The sequence below is a fragment of the Podarcis gaigeae genome (assembly GCF_964106915.1).
Source record: "Podarcis gaigeae genome assembly, chromosome: Z".
Classification (NCBI taxonomy): domain Eukaryota; kingdom Metazoa; phylum Chordata; class Lepidosauria; order Squamata; family Lacertidae; genus Podarcis; species Podarcis gaigeae.
Genome location: NC_139691.1, coordinates 11,012,639 through 11,030,481, shown reverse-complemented (window position 1 = coordinate 11,030,481; position 17,843 = coordinate 11,012,639). Strand labels below are relative to the sequence as shown.

At 43.6% G+C, this 17,843-nt stretch overlaps 1 protein-coding gene and 1 pseudogene across 2 annotated transcripts; one reads left to right on the top strand and one right to left on the bottom strand.

Annotated features, from left to right (window-relative positions):
• The first annotated feature begins 5,973 nt into the window (after positions 1-5,973).
• On the top strand, positions 5,974-15,451 carry LOC310836245 (uncharacterized protein). The gene is made up of 2 exons (XM_083721214.1): positions 5,974-6,204; positions 13,239-15,451. The coding sequence occupies exon 2, from the start codon at positions 13,282-13,284 to the stop codon at positions 14,605-14,607; it is 1,326 nt and encodes a 441-aa protein (XP_083577340.1). The 5' UTR covers positions 5,974-6,204; positions 13,239-13,281; the 3' UTR covers positions 14,608-15,451.
• Positions 10,507-12,239, bottom strand: LOC310837098 (nucleic acid dioxygenase ALKBH1 pseudogene; annotated as a pseudogene). The gene is made up of 3 exons: positions 12,198-12,239; positions 11,065-11,604; positions 10,507-10,748 (listed from the first exon to the last, which is right to left on the bottom strand). The product of its transcript is annotated as a nucleic acid dioxygenase ALKBH1 pseudogene (transcript).
• Positions 15,452-17,843: the final 2,392 nt, after the last annotated feature.

Genomic DNA, 17,843 nt, shown 5'->3' with positions numbered 1-17,843 from the left:
TCGGATTTTCTTCTTTTCCCTCCAAACTGTGGCTGGAACTAATAATACAAGCTGTGGCAGAAACTCTAGGAGTCTCTCTGAGTGGAAAAAAGAACTTGCAGGGTATGGGACCAAAAGCCCTTTCCTTTTGTTAGCCTTTACAATCCCACATCTCCATTCTGCATAACTCTTAAAAATGCAGGAACCCTTTCCTTCCTAGCCGCTCACCCTAGCAAATATGGTAATCAATTCTGTGTGTCCCTGCTGAGAGAGATTTCAGGAAAGGAGCTGGTGCAAATATCTCTAAAGAAGTGTGAAGCAGTTGGGGAGTGGCCTTAGCTCAGTAGCAGAGTATCTGGCACCTTGTGGGAGCCACAGTGCCTCATCCCCCTCCCCCTATACTGGAAATTTAAAATTATGAGCACAGATCTCCAGATTGCATCTTTTTCAAACCAATCAAGCCAAATACGCTATTTGCTGAGAACATTCAGGAAGCTTGTACAGTACCTAAGAACTAGAAACAGGAAGCTGCCTTATACTGTGTAACACAACTTATTGACACTTCCTATTGTCCTGCTGCTTTCTCCCATGGCAACTGCTATTTAGTGCTCAATCAGAGCAAACAGCAATTCGGGTTTTCCCTGGATTGTCATTTGTTCCAATCTATCACTAAAGAGTGGATTTTCCATTGGAAAGGATCTTGTCAGAGGGAAAACTGCTCCAACCTGCACCTAGAAAGCATGGTTCAAGTGGAAAACTGCTCTGACCCATGCTTTCTAAGCGCAGCACTAGCGGAAGTGTGGACAAGTCTTTAGTCAGACCAAAGCTAACTTGAGTTTGTCTATATTGACTGGCAGCAGATCTACAGGGTTTCAGGCAGGTGTTTTCCAAAGCCTTACCCTCGCACAAACATTTAAAAGGCTGTAGAATATTAATCATACAAAGGCTCCAAGCAAACCTCCCTGGGAAGTCACTGCAGAAAAGACCTGTTCTCATGTTGTCACCTAAGGACATATTTCCTCTATCTCCTGACAAAGGTCATCATGCAAGGCGACAAAAGCAGTTTCTGTGCCAAAACCAGGCCTGAACCCTGATAGAAAGAGAGCTACAAAATCTGCTGCTTCCAAGAGCACCTGGATCTGGCCTTAGATTATTTCTCAGGTTATGTCTGTTTGTTTTAAAAGAGCAAATAAGGTACTTCTGTGTGAACTAACCCACACAGAACATTCACTGTAGACATACAGGGCAGTCGTACTTTCGGGCTTCCCATTTTGGCATCTGGATGGCCACTATCAGTGCTTTTTTTCTGGGGGAATACAGAGGTGTGCATACCCCTAAACATTTTGTGAATCTAAGTTTGGCCTCATTGAGGGGCAGTATTTCAAAATGAGTAGGGAAATGAGAGTACCCCTAAACATTATTTTTTTTAAGAAAAAAAGCTCTGGCCGCTATGAGAAGAGAATACTGGACCAGATGGGCCATTGGTCTGATCCAGCAGGACTCTTCTTTTCCAGGCATCCCTAGTGCCTCTACAGAAAGGAGAGATTGGTCAATCACAACTGTTGTCGCTTGCTTGCTATATTGCTTCCATGTATTTCTGCACTTGCATTGCAAAGTGGAGTGGATCTGGAGTGGCAAGGTGATACACATATTGAGAGTGTGTGAACATCTCTTTTCATTTGACATATTCCTGCATAGCCAGGGTTATCTGCCAAGGATGCATTAATCTAATGAAATAATCCAAGCCTAGTATCTGCAGCAGAGGTTTGGGACTGTGCATTTGTGTGGAAAGCATGCCGAGGGAAAAGGAAGCATGGAAATTCCCGCCCCAGATCCATGTGAGTCATTGCCAGTGAGTTCTCTGCTTCTTTTAGTTGTTGCTTAATATTGCTCTCTTTAAGCAACAGCATCCAAAACAGGTTATCAGGGCCCTGTTGATCCACATCTTTGCCCACATGGTTTGAAACACAGAACAAGTTTTCCCGGTCTGGCCTGTGTGAGAGAGTGTAAACACTTAAGAGATCCTAGTCTAGGCACTGATGATAGAATGCATACACTCCAACATTTCTCCAATGAAAATAGGGTCATCTAACTATACATCAGAAGGCTTCTCCCACATTTGATCTCACTATATACATAGATGTCATATGCACACCTACGTACATTGGTCCCCTTGAGCCAATTACAACACCTTCCACAGATAAATGGAATTAAATAAAAAAATATTTTATTTTTAAAGTTGTATTTATAATTTTTCATGATCACATAAACAAAGCAAAACATTGAATTGAACACCTTTCCATGGTACCTTCTGATTACCCCTTACTGCTGCATATCCTATTCCATGTTTTTCCCTTTCTCTATTTATATCAACATATATTTTACTGCTGGATTTACTCTAAACTTGCTAACGTTCTAACCAGTTTACAATGATTCTTCAAATATTCTACAAACATTTTTCAATCTTCCTTAAATACCCTTTCTTCTTGATCTCTTAAATTTGACTGGTTAGGCTTGCAATTCTGCATATTCCATCATTTTCATCTACCATTCCTCCGTTGTTGGTACTGCTTCCTTCCTCCATTTCTGGACATATATTCTTCGGGCTGCTGTAGTTGCATAGAGAAGCAAATTATTTGGGACTCTGGGACATCTGAGTTACTCCTAAAAGAAAGGAAAAAGTAATAATAGTAGTAGTAGCAGCAGCAGTAGTAATAGAAATTGTGACAATGATCAGGAACATACCAGACAGTGAATCCTATTGAACTCAGTGGGGCTTAGGTAAAGGTAAAGGTACCACTGACAGTTAGGTCCAGTCGCAGACGACTCGGGGGTTGCTCGCTCATCTCGCTCTATAGGCCGAGAGAGCCGGTGTTTATCCACAGACAGCTTCCAGGTCATGTGGCCAGCATGACTAAGCTGCTTCTGGTGAACCAGAGCAGCACACAGAAATGCCGTTTACCTTCTCACCGGAGCGGTACCTATTTATCTACTTGCACTTTGATGTGCTTTCGACCTACTAGATTGGCAGGAACAGGGACTGAACACCGACCTTCTGATCAGCAAGCCCTAGGCTCTGTGGTTCAGACCACAGCACCACCCCCGTAAAAATGCTTTGGATTGCAGTGTAAGGCTGCCCAGTCTTTACCGAGTCACCAGGGAGTAAGCTCCATTTAATACAGTGGGACTTACTTCTGAGTAGATAGTGTAAAGCTCCATTTACAATAAAGGAATAAACACTTCACATGTTTCCTAAGAAATGGCTGGCAGTTGAAGCATTGCAATTAAAGAATTTATAGTGGATTGGTGACAGTTTCCTTTGAAATTGTACGTAGACTTTGTATGCCTTAATTTGGCACAGATATTTTATTTTCATTATAAAAATAAATATCCCCCCCCCCCCGTTTCACTTTCAATTGGTCTCCAAGACATGGAGAGGGAGAAAAAGGCAAACTGGGACATTCTGGGATCAAATCAGAAGCTTCTGTAATTCCAGGACTGTCCTTAGAAAATTGGAACAATGACAATGATTCTATGGGTTAAATCATTTTCCATGGGACAATTGGGTTAATGACAATGATTCCATGGAATGGAACTGACTGGTTGTCCCTAGACCAGTCTGGATGGGGAAGATTGGAAGAGGAGGAGGGATTGTGCTACAATAGCATCAACAGTAGGATACCGTATATCCTTTATTGCCATACTTAAAGACCCAGGTTGAAGTTCTGGGGGCATATGATTCAAAGTCAGGTACATTTCTATTGGGGAAGAGGCACAGCCCATTAGTAGAGCATGTGCTTTGCATGTAAAATGTCCTAGTTTCAATCTCTGGCATCTCTAGGTAAGGCTGAGAATGTCAGAAACCCTGTTGGGAACCCTGAAGAGCTTCTGCCAGTCAGTGTAGACACCACTAAGCTAGATAGACCAATGGTCTGACTCAGGATAGGACAGCTTCCTATGTCCCATCAGTGGGGATACCACCACCGAATAAATTATTTCTCTAGTCCCCAGGCCATGACCCTCAGAGAGCAGCAGGGTCCGAGTCTCTAGAAACAAACAGTTTTGTCTCAATGTAGCCCAGAAGTTCCAGTTCTGATCATAGTTATCTGCATAATATTTGAGATAGTAGGGTGGGAGAGAATTAGCTCTCCACAAGGTTCCTTTCTCCCCCCCCCCCCCGTCTGTCTTTTATCTTCTCTTTTTTCAGAAATTTAACATGTGGAACAAAGCTCACCCCCTCATCAGAATATGCTCCTCTATTTATTTGTTTATTTTGTCCTGGCCTGCATGTATCATTGTACATGGGACGATAGGGTTGCAAATGTGATCCGTGCAGGATGCACGTCCGCAACCCACAGTGTTCGCAACCTGCAGCGGCGTGTCTGCGCATGTGCGGGTTGCTATTTGGCGCCTTCTGCGCATGTGCAATGCACGATTTAGCGCTTCTGCGCATGCACAACCGCCAAAACCTGGAAGTATTTCCGGGTTTTGGCGGTCCGTAACCCAAAAAGACGCAACTTGAAGCATCTGTAACCCGAGGTATGACTGTACAGTACTGCATGTGTGTGGTCATGTATTTAAACTCTGGTTAGCAAAGCACAGAGATTTACAAGTGTGTGTGTGTGTGTGTGTGTGTGTGTAGACAGTGGCGGTGGAAGAGGAATGCGGGGGGAGTGCACCGCCCCAAGCAACGCAATCCCAATGGGGCGCCATCGCAGCTGCCCCACCTGCCCACACTGGGCACCACGCCCCCGCAGGCGCCATGCCACGGCCCCAGGATGCGCACCCCAACCCTGGGATGCACACCAGCCCTGCCCTGTCTGCTCTCCGCCCCCGGTGAGGGAGCATGAAACTCCACCACTACGTGTGGATTGTATTGTATTGCTTAAAAGTCATTGAACACCAGCTTGGAGAAAAATCATCTCACCCCTCCGCCACACCTTGTCCTGTTTTGCCAGAACAAAGATGGCAACCTTATCATTAGTACACTCTGAACACTTACTCAGAAACAGACTGGCAGCTAGCCAAGATGTTTAAGAGTTTCACCCTTCTGAGGGCAGGAAATCCTAGGACTGCGATTAAAAGTTCTCTGTCACTCTAGAACCACAACTCTGCTCTTAAAAAAGAGCCAGACTTTGTGTGTGTGTTAAGTGACTGGGAAATGCATAGAAAAGTATGGGATGAACGAATAACCCATGGGAACACTTAGAAACAGCCCAGAAGCAAATAAGCTTGGACACAGGAAAAATGCTCATTATAATATAAGCACCCTGCAAAGAAATCAGAACAAATGCTCCATAAACAGGCCATCTGGAGAAAGTCCCAAGAACTGAAAATATGAACCCCCCCCCCATTCAGCTGGTCCCAGTCAACAATCTAGCATCTGTGTGGATGCTTCTGAATGGTTTGAAATCTCCTCCCAGTTTATTTATAAATAATATTTATAGACTGCACCTTGTCCAAAATGTAATTTGAAGGTGTAACTCGGTGGCAGACCTGAATCTGGCATGTTGCAGTCATTTAATGTGTGGGTTTCCAGAACATGAGAACCACTTTCATCCTTTGGTAATATGTTATTACCTAACAGCACTTCTTATTTGCGTGGATCAAGCTTCAGTTCATTCACGCAAATTGAGCTCATTACTGGTTCCAAACAGCTGCTCAGGACAGGCAGGCTGACACCTGGATTAGATGAAAAGGAGAGAGGGAGAGATCAGGAGGATGTGAACTGCACACTGAAAGCTCTCCCATCTAATTCAGTTCATGTTGCCCAGGTATGTCTCTTCTCTCTCCCTTTTCTGGGTCAACATTGCAGTCAGATGGTGAATCACAGCTAGACTTTCCTTCAAAGAACAGCAGATTATGATCTCCTTTCCTCAGCCACTTGTTAGGCTTGTTCTTCCACTAAACTCAAATTTTACATCATGCTAGCTGTTCCTGCTAAAATATTTTGCATACTGTGATGCGTCTCTGGATCTTCTCATCTCTTACTTTTCTCCTGCGATGAACAAGACAAGACATCAGAGTATTTGCTGATGGTCTTCTACATATTTTTGGGATAGATTGGAAGAGCTGGGGATTCTTTGCATTAACTTTCCTTTTTTTTTCTTTTTTTTTTGAAACATGCTTGCTCTGGCGGATTTTCTGGTTTTTTATTTGTAGGGTGAAAAGGAGGAGGGAAATAGACAATTGGCACTTTCCTGTGTGACCTGAAAACAAAAGCAGGTACTGTGTCCCATTTTACCTTTGTCTTGTTGTGCTAAATGGTGCTAAATGTGCTAAATAATTATGCTCCTTGGTGGTCTCTGAAAAACATTTTTAAAAATGTGCTTTGCTTAATGGTACTGTAGTAACATTTTAATAATATATGTAGGAAGTACATAAACCTGGATCTTTCGGAAGACATTAGGAGTTACTTGAAGCTGTTTGGAGGGTTTTATCTTTGGCTGATGACTTTTCTCTTCTCCGGTAATTTCTGTTTTTACTGATATTTTTTATTAATTAATTAATTTTGCTTATGTCCTGCTGCTATGCATGTTTTAGAACTGAGGTCTTTGTGTGTGTCTCATCTGCTTACTTGTTTAGTATAAATGTGATCCTTTACAACCTCTGTGCTACTGACTCTCAAACTATGGGATTGTTGAAATATATACAGTGGAACCTCAGGTTGCCGACGTAATCCATGATAGGGGAACGTCTGCAACCCGCGGCGCTCGCATCCTGAAGCGCTGCGCCGGCGCGGGCACGATTTGGCACTTCTGTGCATGCACGAGCTGCGAAACCCGGAAGTAACCCTTTCCGGTACTTCTGGGTTTCCTGCGGTCTGCAATCCAAAAAATGCGTAACCTGAGGTTTGACTGTACAAATATATACAACAAAAATTAGTCTATTTGAGTCATGCCACTAGACCCAATTTTTTAAACCAATGTGGACTAAAGTTGCTTCTGCCCCCCGCCCCCAATTAGGAGCCCTGAAGCTTAAGCTTCATTAGTTTTGTAGTAGATCCACTTGTGTGTGTAAGAGAGAGTGTGTGTAGATAGAGGATAGATAGATAGATTATAGAAAAATTATTATATTTCTATTATTTATCCCAACAAAATATATAAAAACACAGTAAAAGCTCAAACATCAAAAACTTCCCTGTACCAGTGGCTGCCTTCAGATGTCTTCTAAAAGTTGTGTAATTCTTTATTCCTTCACATCTGATGGGAGGATGTTCCTTCGCATCTGATGGGAGGATGTTCCACAAGGTGGGTGCCACTATGAATAAGGCCCTCTGCCCCGTTCATAGCTGTCAACCTTTCCTTTTTTAAAAGAGAAATTCCCTGATTCCAAATAGGATTCCTTGCAAGAAAAGGGAAAAGTTGACAGCTATGGCCTGGTTCCCTGTAGCTTCACTTCTCGCAGTTAGGGAACCACCAGAAGGCCCTTAGAGCTGGATCTCAGTGTCTGGGCTGAACAATGGGGGTGCAGACACCCCTTCAGGTATATGGGGCCAAGGCTGTTTCGGGCTTTAAAGGTCAGTACCAACACTTTGAATTGTGCTCAGAAATGTACATGCGCTTCAACATTTCTCTGATGAAAATAAGGACATCCCATTCCATAATGATAATTTTACTGTTTATTCCCCACACATCTTATTGGTTTGCCCCAGCACTCTAGACAGCTTCCAACATATATAAAAACATAATAAAACATTAAAATTTAATTACCTCCCCAATACAGGATTACCTTCAGACGACGGGGGTTGGATAACTCCATACCCTCCAACACTTCTCCAGTGACAATAGGGATATCCTAAGGAAAAATGGGACATTCCGGGATCAAATCAGAAACCAGGACAGCTTCTCTAAATCAGGAACGTCCCTGGAAAATAGGGACTATTGGAATGTCTGAATGTACTGGGAGCGAATGTAGATCCTTTAGGATTGTTGTTCTATGGTCCTGGCGGCTGCTCCCAGTCACCAGTAGAGCCTTTCCCTGTAGCACAAGATTTGCTTTCATCTACTCCATTGAACCCAGCTTTGGAGCCCTTGGAAGCCTGCTGAGACACTTTAGCAAGAAGGGCGGGGCGGGTTTGGTGGTGGAGAGAGAGATGCTCTATTCCATTCTCACTTAAAGGCAAATAACATAATTTCCATTTTCTGAAACAGTATAGGAACTGAACCATGGTCATCTTTCAAAACTTTACCTTCTCCAAATTTTGCAGTGTAGTTCTCCAGCCAAGCTATGTGCACAAACTTGCGTAGACTAAAGTACGCATAAAAAATATACATATTTGTGAAAATGTCATATAAAAATGCATTATGTTGGACCACATTTGACTCCTTTTTGCAGAAGAAAGGCTTTTTGGTTTGGGATGGTCTTTACTGACCATTTCTCCCCAAAAAAAGCTTATGGAGAATAAGTTGAGGGGAGTCAGGGATGGAACTTGGACTTCCCACTCCTCTCCCTCCCATCAAATAAAACAAGTCTTCAGCTAGTATTTAAGAGAATCTGCTCTACATTTAATCTGGAGAAGAGTCATTTTAGAGGCAAGACAACAGCCACTTTTAAATATTTAAATATTTTAAGATGGAGTCAGCTTTTCTCTTGTTCAGGAGGGGAAACTTGAACCAAGAACTAGGATCTCAGCTAAACTTTATGGCACGACCTTAAGAAGTGCATCCCCCACTGACCTCCAACTCTGAGCCGGTATATAATAGACCACGAAGCCTTTCAGGTTTCTGCCAGTCTTTATGGGCTGCAAAACTCTTTGCTACAACCAACTAGCATGATTACCTCTCTGTACAGTTTTAAATTTTATCGCTTATATACAGTGGTACCTCGAGTTACAAACGCCTCAGGTTACAAACGCTTCAGGTTACAAACTCCACTAACCTGGAAGGGTTATCTCGAGTTGAGAACTTTGCCCCAGGATGAGAATGGAAATTGTGTGCCAGCGGCGCAGTGGCAACAAGAGGCCCCATTAGCGAAAGCACGTCTCTAGTTAAGAACAGTTTCAGGTTAAGAATGGACCTCTGGAACTAATTAAGATGTGGTACCTCTAGTTACGAACCTAATTTATTCCAGAGGCCACCGGCACACGATTTCCATTCTCATCCTGGGGCAAAGTTCTCAACTCAAGGTGACTCTTCCAGGTTAGCGGAGTTTGTAACCTGAGGCGTTTGTAACTCGAGGTACCACTGTACTGCCCTTTATCAAAAGACCACAGGGCGGTTTACATTACAGCATAGGTTTCCAAGCTCCCCACCACCTGAGATGGGCTACTTGAAAACTGCTGGGGGTCTTGGCAGACTACCTACCATATTTTTTGCTCTATAAGATGTACCTGACCATAAGACACACGTAGTTTTTAGAGGAGGAACACAAGAAAAAAAATATTCTGAATCAAATGTTGTTGAAGAAGGAGGAGGAGGGAGGATCAGCCTAAGGCATCACGACAAGGGTGATCTTATGGAGTTAACACAGGCTGCGCAGATCTCCCTCTTGCTGTTCTGGCTTCAGCGAAAGCAACGCAAAGCCTTTTCAGCAAAGCGGGACATATAAGAGGGAGAGCTGCGCAGCCTGCGTTCACTTCATAAGACGCACACACATCTCCCCTTACTTTTTAGGAGGGAAAAAAGTGCATCTTATAGAGCGAAAAATACAGTAATTGTTTTCTGCCTGCTGTAGCAATGTGCTGCAGTAGATGCTGTATGCTTTTACATTTTATTTTTATTGCTTACTTCATGTATAGAGCATTTTATTGGAATACAGTTTGAGTCCACCTTGTCAGGAAACAGCACTAACACGCCTTTGTCATGTGCACCCAGTATATGTATACTGATGCCCTGATATAGCAGGCGTGATATTTCCAGCCCAAGGGCCACATTTCCTACTGGGCAGCCTTCCGGGGGCCACGTGCCAGAAGCAAAAGCAAGTGGAGCAATTGATGCAAATGTTGCCTTTGTATAACAGGCTAACATCTTCACACTCACCCATTCCTCTCCACTCAGTTTAGTAAGAGGCATTGCCAGAGTTTCCAGCACACATTTGAGCCTGGCAAAGACGTTCAAGGACACTGTGAAGCAGGGTCAGTAGGGAGTGTGGCAGGGGAGTGGGTGTGATATGATGGGAATCTTTTCTTTGCCCAAGGAATGTATATTATATTCAGACAGTGTTAACCAAAGCACCAGAGTAGCATTATTTGGTTGTGTGACCTTGGGAGAAAACACAACACAAGTGGTCTTTTGGCCCGAGCCATGTACTCTTCCCACAAAGTTCAAAACATTTTGTTATACATCCAATGAGTATGTTGCTGTTTTAGTTGCTGCTCCATATGGCCAGGCTGCTCCTGGGTTGTTACCAACACAGTCTATGTTGAAGGAAGGGGAAACTGCAGGTTTCAGCTGTCTTTACCAGACTTGTGCTTTTTTATTTTGCTGTGCTCCTCATGATAAGAGCCTAGGGAGGAAACGTCCAGGTCTCTCTCTGTCCTGGCTTCACTTGGGAAGCTATGACCTTCAGCTGTTACCTGCCTGACAATCATGTTGATATGGGATGCTTGCAGATATTTGGCACAGACCTGCTTGTCCTCTTGAGAGCAGGGCTCCATAACAGAGTCTTCAGGAAGGTCAGCTGAGAGAGGCAGCTCCAGACAAGAAGGCAAGGGTTGGGCAGAATCCTGGGGCATACATGGTACAGCAGGCGGCTGTAGCTGGACATGATCATCATGTCCCCACTGTGCATGAACATGGCCACAGGGGCTTCATCTCGTTTCAGCCCACCTAACAAAAATATGGATGACTGTCCAAAACTGAATGATAGAAGTGGCTGAAAACAGTCCAATTTGAAGAAGAAGAAGAAGAAGAAGAAGAGTTTGGATTTGATATCCCGCCTTTCACTCCCCTTCAGGAGTCTCCAAGCGGCTAACAATCTCCTTTTCCCTTCCTCCCCCACAATAAACACTCTGTCAGGTGAGTGGGACTGAGAGACTTCACAGAAGTGTGACTGGCCCAAGGTCACCCAGCAGCTGCATGTGGAGGAGCGGAGACACGAACCCGGTTCCCCAGATTATGTGACTGCCGCTCTTAACCACTGCACCACACTGGCTCTCATCCACATTGGACTAATCCACATTAATTCCCAGAGATGAATCAAAGTGATGGTAGTTCAGAATCCCTGCTTCCCCTTGGAAATGGGGAAAACCACAAGCTTTAGCCCCTTGCTCCGAGAGGAAAGCCAAGTCAGATGGAAAGGGGGTGTAGTGGTTGGCTGAATATTTATTTGTATTCCATTTATAACGGTGACACAAAGTCACCCAGCAAAGCTTTTCCAGTAAAGTTTTTTAGGCCCATTTGCTGGAACTTTTGTTTCGCAACTGATGCTGACTTTCCCCCCACAGATCAGCAGTCTCCGTAGAAGACAAGCGCATATCCAAATTGCACACATTAGGCTTCTGGGTGTATGTCTTCAGGCACTGCTTCACCCAGTGATGCTGGCAGCCTGGAATGAAGGGATCTGGGATAAATATAACCCCTGGGCAGTTATTGAGACCATAGGCTTTCCATTGGCTGGACGCAGTCTTGCTCTGTAAGCATTGTGATCACTTACTGAAGAAAAACTCAAGAGAGCGCTGACAATCTGAGGAGTTAGTCAATAATTCCACACCTCAGTACACCTTTTATGGGTGTCTGGCCTTTTGTTGTTGTTGTTTAGCTGTTTAGTCAACTCTTCGTGACCCCCTGGACCAGAGCACGCCAGGTACTCCTGTCTTCCACTGCCTCCCGCAGTTTAGTCAAACTCATGCTGGTAGCTTCGAGAACACTGTCCAACCATCTCGTCCTCTGTCGTCCCATTCTCCTTGCGCCCTCCATCTTTCCCAACATCAGGGTCTTTTCCAGGGAGTCTTCTCTTCTCATGAGGTGGCCAAAGTATTGGAGTCTCAGCTTCAGGATCTGTCCTTCCAGTGAGCACTCAGGGCTGATTTCCTTCAGAATGGATAGGTTTGATCTTCTTGCAGTCCATGGGACTCTCAAGAGTCTCCTCCAGCACCATAATTCAAAAGCATCAATTCTTCGGCGATCAGCCTTCTTTATGGTCCAGCTCTCACTTCCATACATCACTACTGGGAAAACCATGGCTTTAGCTATACGGACCTTTGTTGGCAAGGTGATGTCTCTGCTTTTTAAGATGCTGTCTAGGTGTCTGGCCTACCCACCCCTAAAAAAACTCACCCTCAGCTCTGCCACAGGAGAAGCCTTCCCAACTGCATCCATCTGGCATTCCTGCTCAGCAGCAAAAAAGAAAAGAAAAGAAAAGAAAAGAAAAGAAAAGAAAAGAAAAGAAAAGAAAGAAAGAAAGAAAGAAAGAAAGAAAGAAAGAAAGAAAGAAAGATGGTGAGAATCTTAAAGGACAAACAGAGAGGCTTGGAGGTCTGCATTCAGCCTCTAGGCTTCAGGTTCTCCACCCCTGCTATAGAGCTTTAGAAGTATTTTTTTAAATACTGAGCTCAATTCATATACACCTAGCTATGCAGATGATGTAGCATATATTCTTGTTGCATATATGACACTGTATTTGAAGAATCCATGTTTTGACATACCCATATTTAAGAATTGGCAATATATTTATTTACTGTCAGACTGTTTGATGCCTTTTGTTGTAGTATGAAATTAAATGGAGCCGTGTCAATAACCACAAACAGATTTCCCTGCCTCACCTTTGTGAATTAGTCATATCTGCAGTGAATTATTAATATTTGCATATTTCTCCCTGTTCTGGTCTCTTGTATAGAAAAAAAATAATTCCATCACAATAATTAAGTTTTAAAGCTTTACTTCAGAAACTTGATTTAAATGTTATGAAAACAGTAATTGATACATTGTCTCAGTTATACATTTTCCTTCTTACATGCACTGGTCCCAGTATAAGGCTCTAGAACATCTCAAACCAGGTTTTCCAGCTAAAAATAAATGAACTTTGTCCCATTCTGTTTCCTGCTTGCTTGCATCTTCGGCAACACCCAGAGAAGATCTGTGTCAGCTTGCAACAACTCTGTGACTCCGAATGGGCTACTTCATAAACCTAAATAAACATTATGAAATTCTATCCAAAGATCCATGCCCAGTCACAATTCTAGCCCATGGAATATATTGCAATGGAAAAAGACAAGCTCTCATCATGTGTTCATAGATTTTTCACAGTAACTTAAAATACAATAAAATTACTATTTTATGTAACATTAAAAAACTTCAACAACCTTCTCTCTGTTGCAGGCTCAGCAGTGGAACAGATGCTGGTGTGGATCTCAAGCTGGAAATGATGTTCCGTTTTCGAAGAAGAACTTTTTTAGCTACAGGGGTATGTCTGGTGGCTCTTGCCTCTATACTAACACTTTCCTACTACCGGATACAGAAATACTCTTTACTACCCAAACTTGTTGCACAGAAAGAAAAAGACCTCTGCAAAGGATGGGTCACCAATAACTCAATCTCTGCTTTGAGTGACAACAGATCTTTTATCATCACTCCATACTTCGATGACAGGGTGGAAAAGCAGACTCGGGTGATTGGGATTGTACATCACAAGGAAGTTAAGGACCACTATTGCTGGTTTTGTTGCCCAGCTGATGATGTGGCCTTTATCTCTAAGGCTGCAATAGAGTTCCACTTGGATCGTTTTGGATTTCCATATGTGGTCACAGACTTGATTTGTTTGGAACCCTCACACTGTGAGCCTCGTTACATGGCATTGCAGTCATCTGGCGAAGGATCTGACAGTGGCATGTCACCACGGTTTGAAATAAAAAATCGCCAGCGACAGAGCACTCTGGTGGACTTCACAGTGTGCATCTCCACCATGTTTGGAGACTATAACAACGTCCTCCAATTCGTGCAGAGCATGGAAATGTATAAATTCCTTGGAGTGCAGAAGGTGGTGATCTATAAGAACAGCTGCAGCCAGTTGATGGAGAAAGTCCTTCAATTCTATGTGGTGGAAGGTACTGTGGAGGTGGTGCCCTGGCCAATCACATCCTATCTCAGTGTTTCTAATGAATGGCATTTCACGAATGATGGGACCAAAATTGGCTACTATGGACAAATTGCTGCTCTGAATGACTGTGTCTACCGGAATATGTACAGGAGCAGGTACGTTCTGCTGAATGACATTGATGAAATTATTCTTCCCGTTCAACATATGGATTGGAAAACCTTGATGCAAAACCTTGAGAAACAAAATCCAGAGATTGGTATCTTCCTCTTTGAGAACCACGTTTTCCCAAATAATGTCTTCACCTTCCCCCCTGTTCATGTTCCACATTCTTGGAATATGGTACCTGGAGTCAACATCCTGCAGCATGTCCTCCGAGAACCAAACAAGAAAGAGATCATAAACCCAAGGAAAATGATTGTTGATCCGAGGAAAGTGGTTCAGACGTCTGTTCACTCTGTCCTTCAGGGGATCGGAGGCAGTGTGGAAGTCCCTGCAGATGTTGCAATTGTCTTCCATTGTCGGTCTCCTTTGCAACCGGATTTGCCCAGGGAATCCCTGATCAAGGACACAATACTCTGGAGATATAACACATCACTAATAGGCAGAGTTAACAAAGTGCTACAGAAGATACCATTTGAAGTGGTGAAGTAGTAAACACAGGAAACATTACTGATATTTCCCTTTTGAGGTTCACCCAGAAAGTATTTGGGAGCAATTTGTACAGGATGAATTTCCAATGCATGTTCAAGAGAGGAGTATCATGAATTCAAAAGGAACATGTTTGTTCTTGACTTTCTTGAGAATGTGATTCATGGAGCTACAGAAAAAGTGATGGCATAATTTGTCATGCATTGCAAAAGTGCACTAGATATGGGAAATGATGGGTCAGAGACCCAGTGGTCCGTCTGTGTCAACATCCCATCTATGATAGCAGCAAGATTTTTCTGAGGTCATGGACCAAAGTCAAGGGTAGCCATCAAAGGCACCATCCTTTTTGCACTGAGCTCCTAGCAACAATTTTAAGGATTAGGGTTATATTCACTTTTAGTTCTGCTCAGAATAGACCCATTGTAAAGAATGAACATGACTAAGTGAGATCCATTAATTTCAATGGGTCTCCTCCAAGTGCAACTTAGTTGAATACGACCCATCCTTAATGAAGGATCTGTTTAACTCATCCAGTACTGTATGTAGTCTGTATATAAATATATCAGATATAAATATAAATATCAGTGTCATATGTGCATATCATATATATAATTGCAGAATGTTTCTGTTCAAAATTCCAGCTGATCGTGCCCTTTTCTAGGTTATTCCATTCTGTCCATCTTCCCAGTATTCCATGGTCCATGAGTACACAGTCCTTGTGGTTCTCCCAAATGAGCTGCTACCTCCTACTTTTATATGTGTGAAAATCTTGGCTACACAAGAAATGGCATGCACAGGCTGAATGATGGAAAAATAAAGAATAATACATCTAACACACAAAGAAAAAGGTGATGCGAACTCTTTACCACTTAGATGAGTTCTACAATCAGCATAATATATAGTTGTAGAAAATTTGTCACCTGCAAATTGAGTAGATTTGCAGGTTTGATATTATATTCATTACATAATTTATTCTAGTTAAGGAATTACATAATTTATTCTGTTAAGAAAGCAGCATGATACTATTCCGGAACCTTGTGTCAAGACCTACTGAGCATCTTAATCCATTGCTCCCCTGACTATTTTGGTAGGCATTGCCTACACCTCCACACCCCCTGCCATGCAAATCCTTTAAACTACTGGGGGCTAGAAACCTATTTCTTCTCGAACAAACAACAGCAGAGATTCCGAGGCAGCTGCTTTCTGGACCCAGTAATGTGGTTCTGTTCTACCACAGACTTCCTCAGCTCAACATTACACACTATATCCAGCTGTGTTCTAGTCAGAATTGACCCATGGAAATTAATGCATATTTATGACAATCAGTTTCAGTTTCCCCTTGAAACCTTGCATTGGGCAGGAGCAGGGACATGCGCACGGCATGGAGGGTTCACGAGGCGGCACTGTGCCCCCTGCCCACCTGTGCAGGGGGAAGCCCAGCCGGCCAACATGCCCCTTTGCATGTGACCCCCCCCAAGGAGGGGGCTAGAGATGTGGCAGTGAGGCCAGGCCAGGCTCCGAGGCCCAGAGTTTCCAGGTGACAGGCGGGGGGGGGGGGGGGACAGGGATTCCTGCGTGGAGGCACCTGTTTTGCACCCCCTCAAAATTGTGCACCTGGGGCTATGGCTTCCCTGCCTCCCCCCTTTGCCCCAGGTGCACAACATCATTAAGGTGGGGCTGACATCTTATTTGGTACCATAGAGTTGGAAGAGGGTCTTGTTTGATGCAAGAAATGATGGCTATGCTCTGCCTGCCTAGTCGGGAAGCAGCAATACTTCTGAATACCAGTTGCTGGAAACCACAGGAAAGGAGAGTGCTCTTGTGTTCGAATCCTGCGTGTGGGTTTCCTACAGGCATCTGGTTCGCCACTGTGAGAACTAGATGCTGGACTAGATGGGCCATTTGCCTGATCCAGCAAGCTCTTCTTTGGTTGTCAAGTTATGAAGGGAGGCACAAAGGGTGGGGAGGCCTCCAACTCAGGGATCACATAACTCAGGGGTCCCCAGCCTTTTGGGGGCCTGTTGGGACAATTGGAAAGTTTTCTGTGGGTGTCAATCACAAATGGGTGTTATGGGGTGTGTGGCATAGCACAAAATGGCAGCTGTGGGGGTATTATTATTTATTCATTGTTACTATTGTGGTATGTTATTGCCATAAAAAGTTACTAATGTTCAATAAGTGTGCCTGATTCCATTTCTCCTTATACTGTGACAGTGAGTTCCACAGTTAAACCCTAGATTAAATGGAAAGTAGTGATAATGTGGCTTGTTTGTTTGCAATTAAACATAAGCCTGTTTTCAACCCATCACGAATGCTCTCTTGTACCATGACACCCAAGAACAGGTTTTTTTCTTTATTGTGTCACTTCTGAAGGTTGTTAATGTTGTTGGGAGTTCAACTCCCATCAGCCTGGAATGATGGAAGTCATAGTTTAAAACATCTGAAGCCAGAGTTTCCCCCACTTATGTCATGTTCTTAAGAGTTACTGAGAACTGATTTTTGTATGTCAATTCTCAGTGACAGTTGAATATAGAGAAAACTGAAAAGTGGGGTGGGGTATGCAGTGGTACTTGACATATTGGGAAATGTGGAAAATCAGCATCTGGAGGGAGACTTTCTACCACATGTGAGAGATGTGTAGAAACAAGGAAGAAGTTACCAGTTATAGGAAGATAGTGGTAGAAGTAACTGTAGAAATGTCCCAATCTAAACTATCCAATGGTGTGCTTGCAGAATTATGAGCGTCAGGAGAAAAGCTAGTGGATAAAAATGTGTCTGGTGAGAAGAAAGTGGAGAGATTTCTTCTTCCTTGCCCATAATACTAGAACTCTGGGACATCCAATGAATCTGACTATGGGATGGACACAGGAGGACACACTTCTTCACACAGTGGGGAACCTCAGGCTGGAGTGGGGTGGGGGGGTCAAATGTGGCCCTCCAGGCCTGTCTGGCCCTTGGAACATTCCCCAGGCCACACCTTTACAGCGCTGAGTGCTTTTGCATGGTTGGAATGTGTCCTTAAGCACCTGCTAATACTGTCTGGATGGAAGATGTGTACTATACTAAAGGTGACGGCTGCATTTGTTTCTCTGCATGTTTTTATCTCTGGATCTGCTCACCACTGCCACGTGTCCCTCAGAAGTTTGCCCAGAAGATAATGCAGCCCTCAAGCTGAAAAGGGTTCCTCTCACCTCTGGCCTAAACAGTGCAAAATGCAAGAATCTGCCCTATTCCGAGTC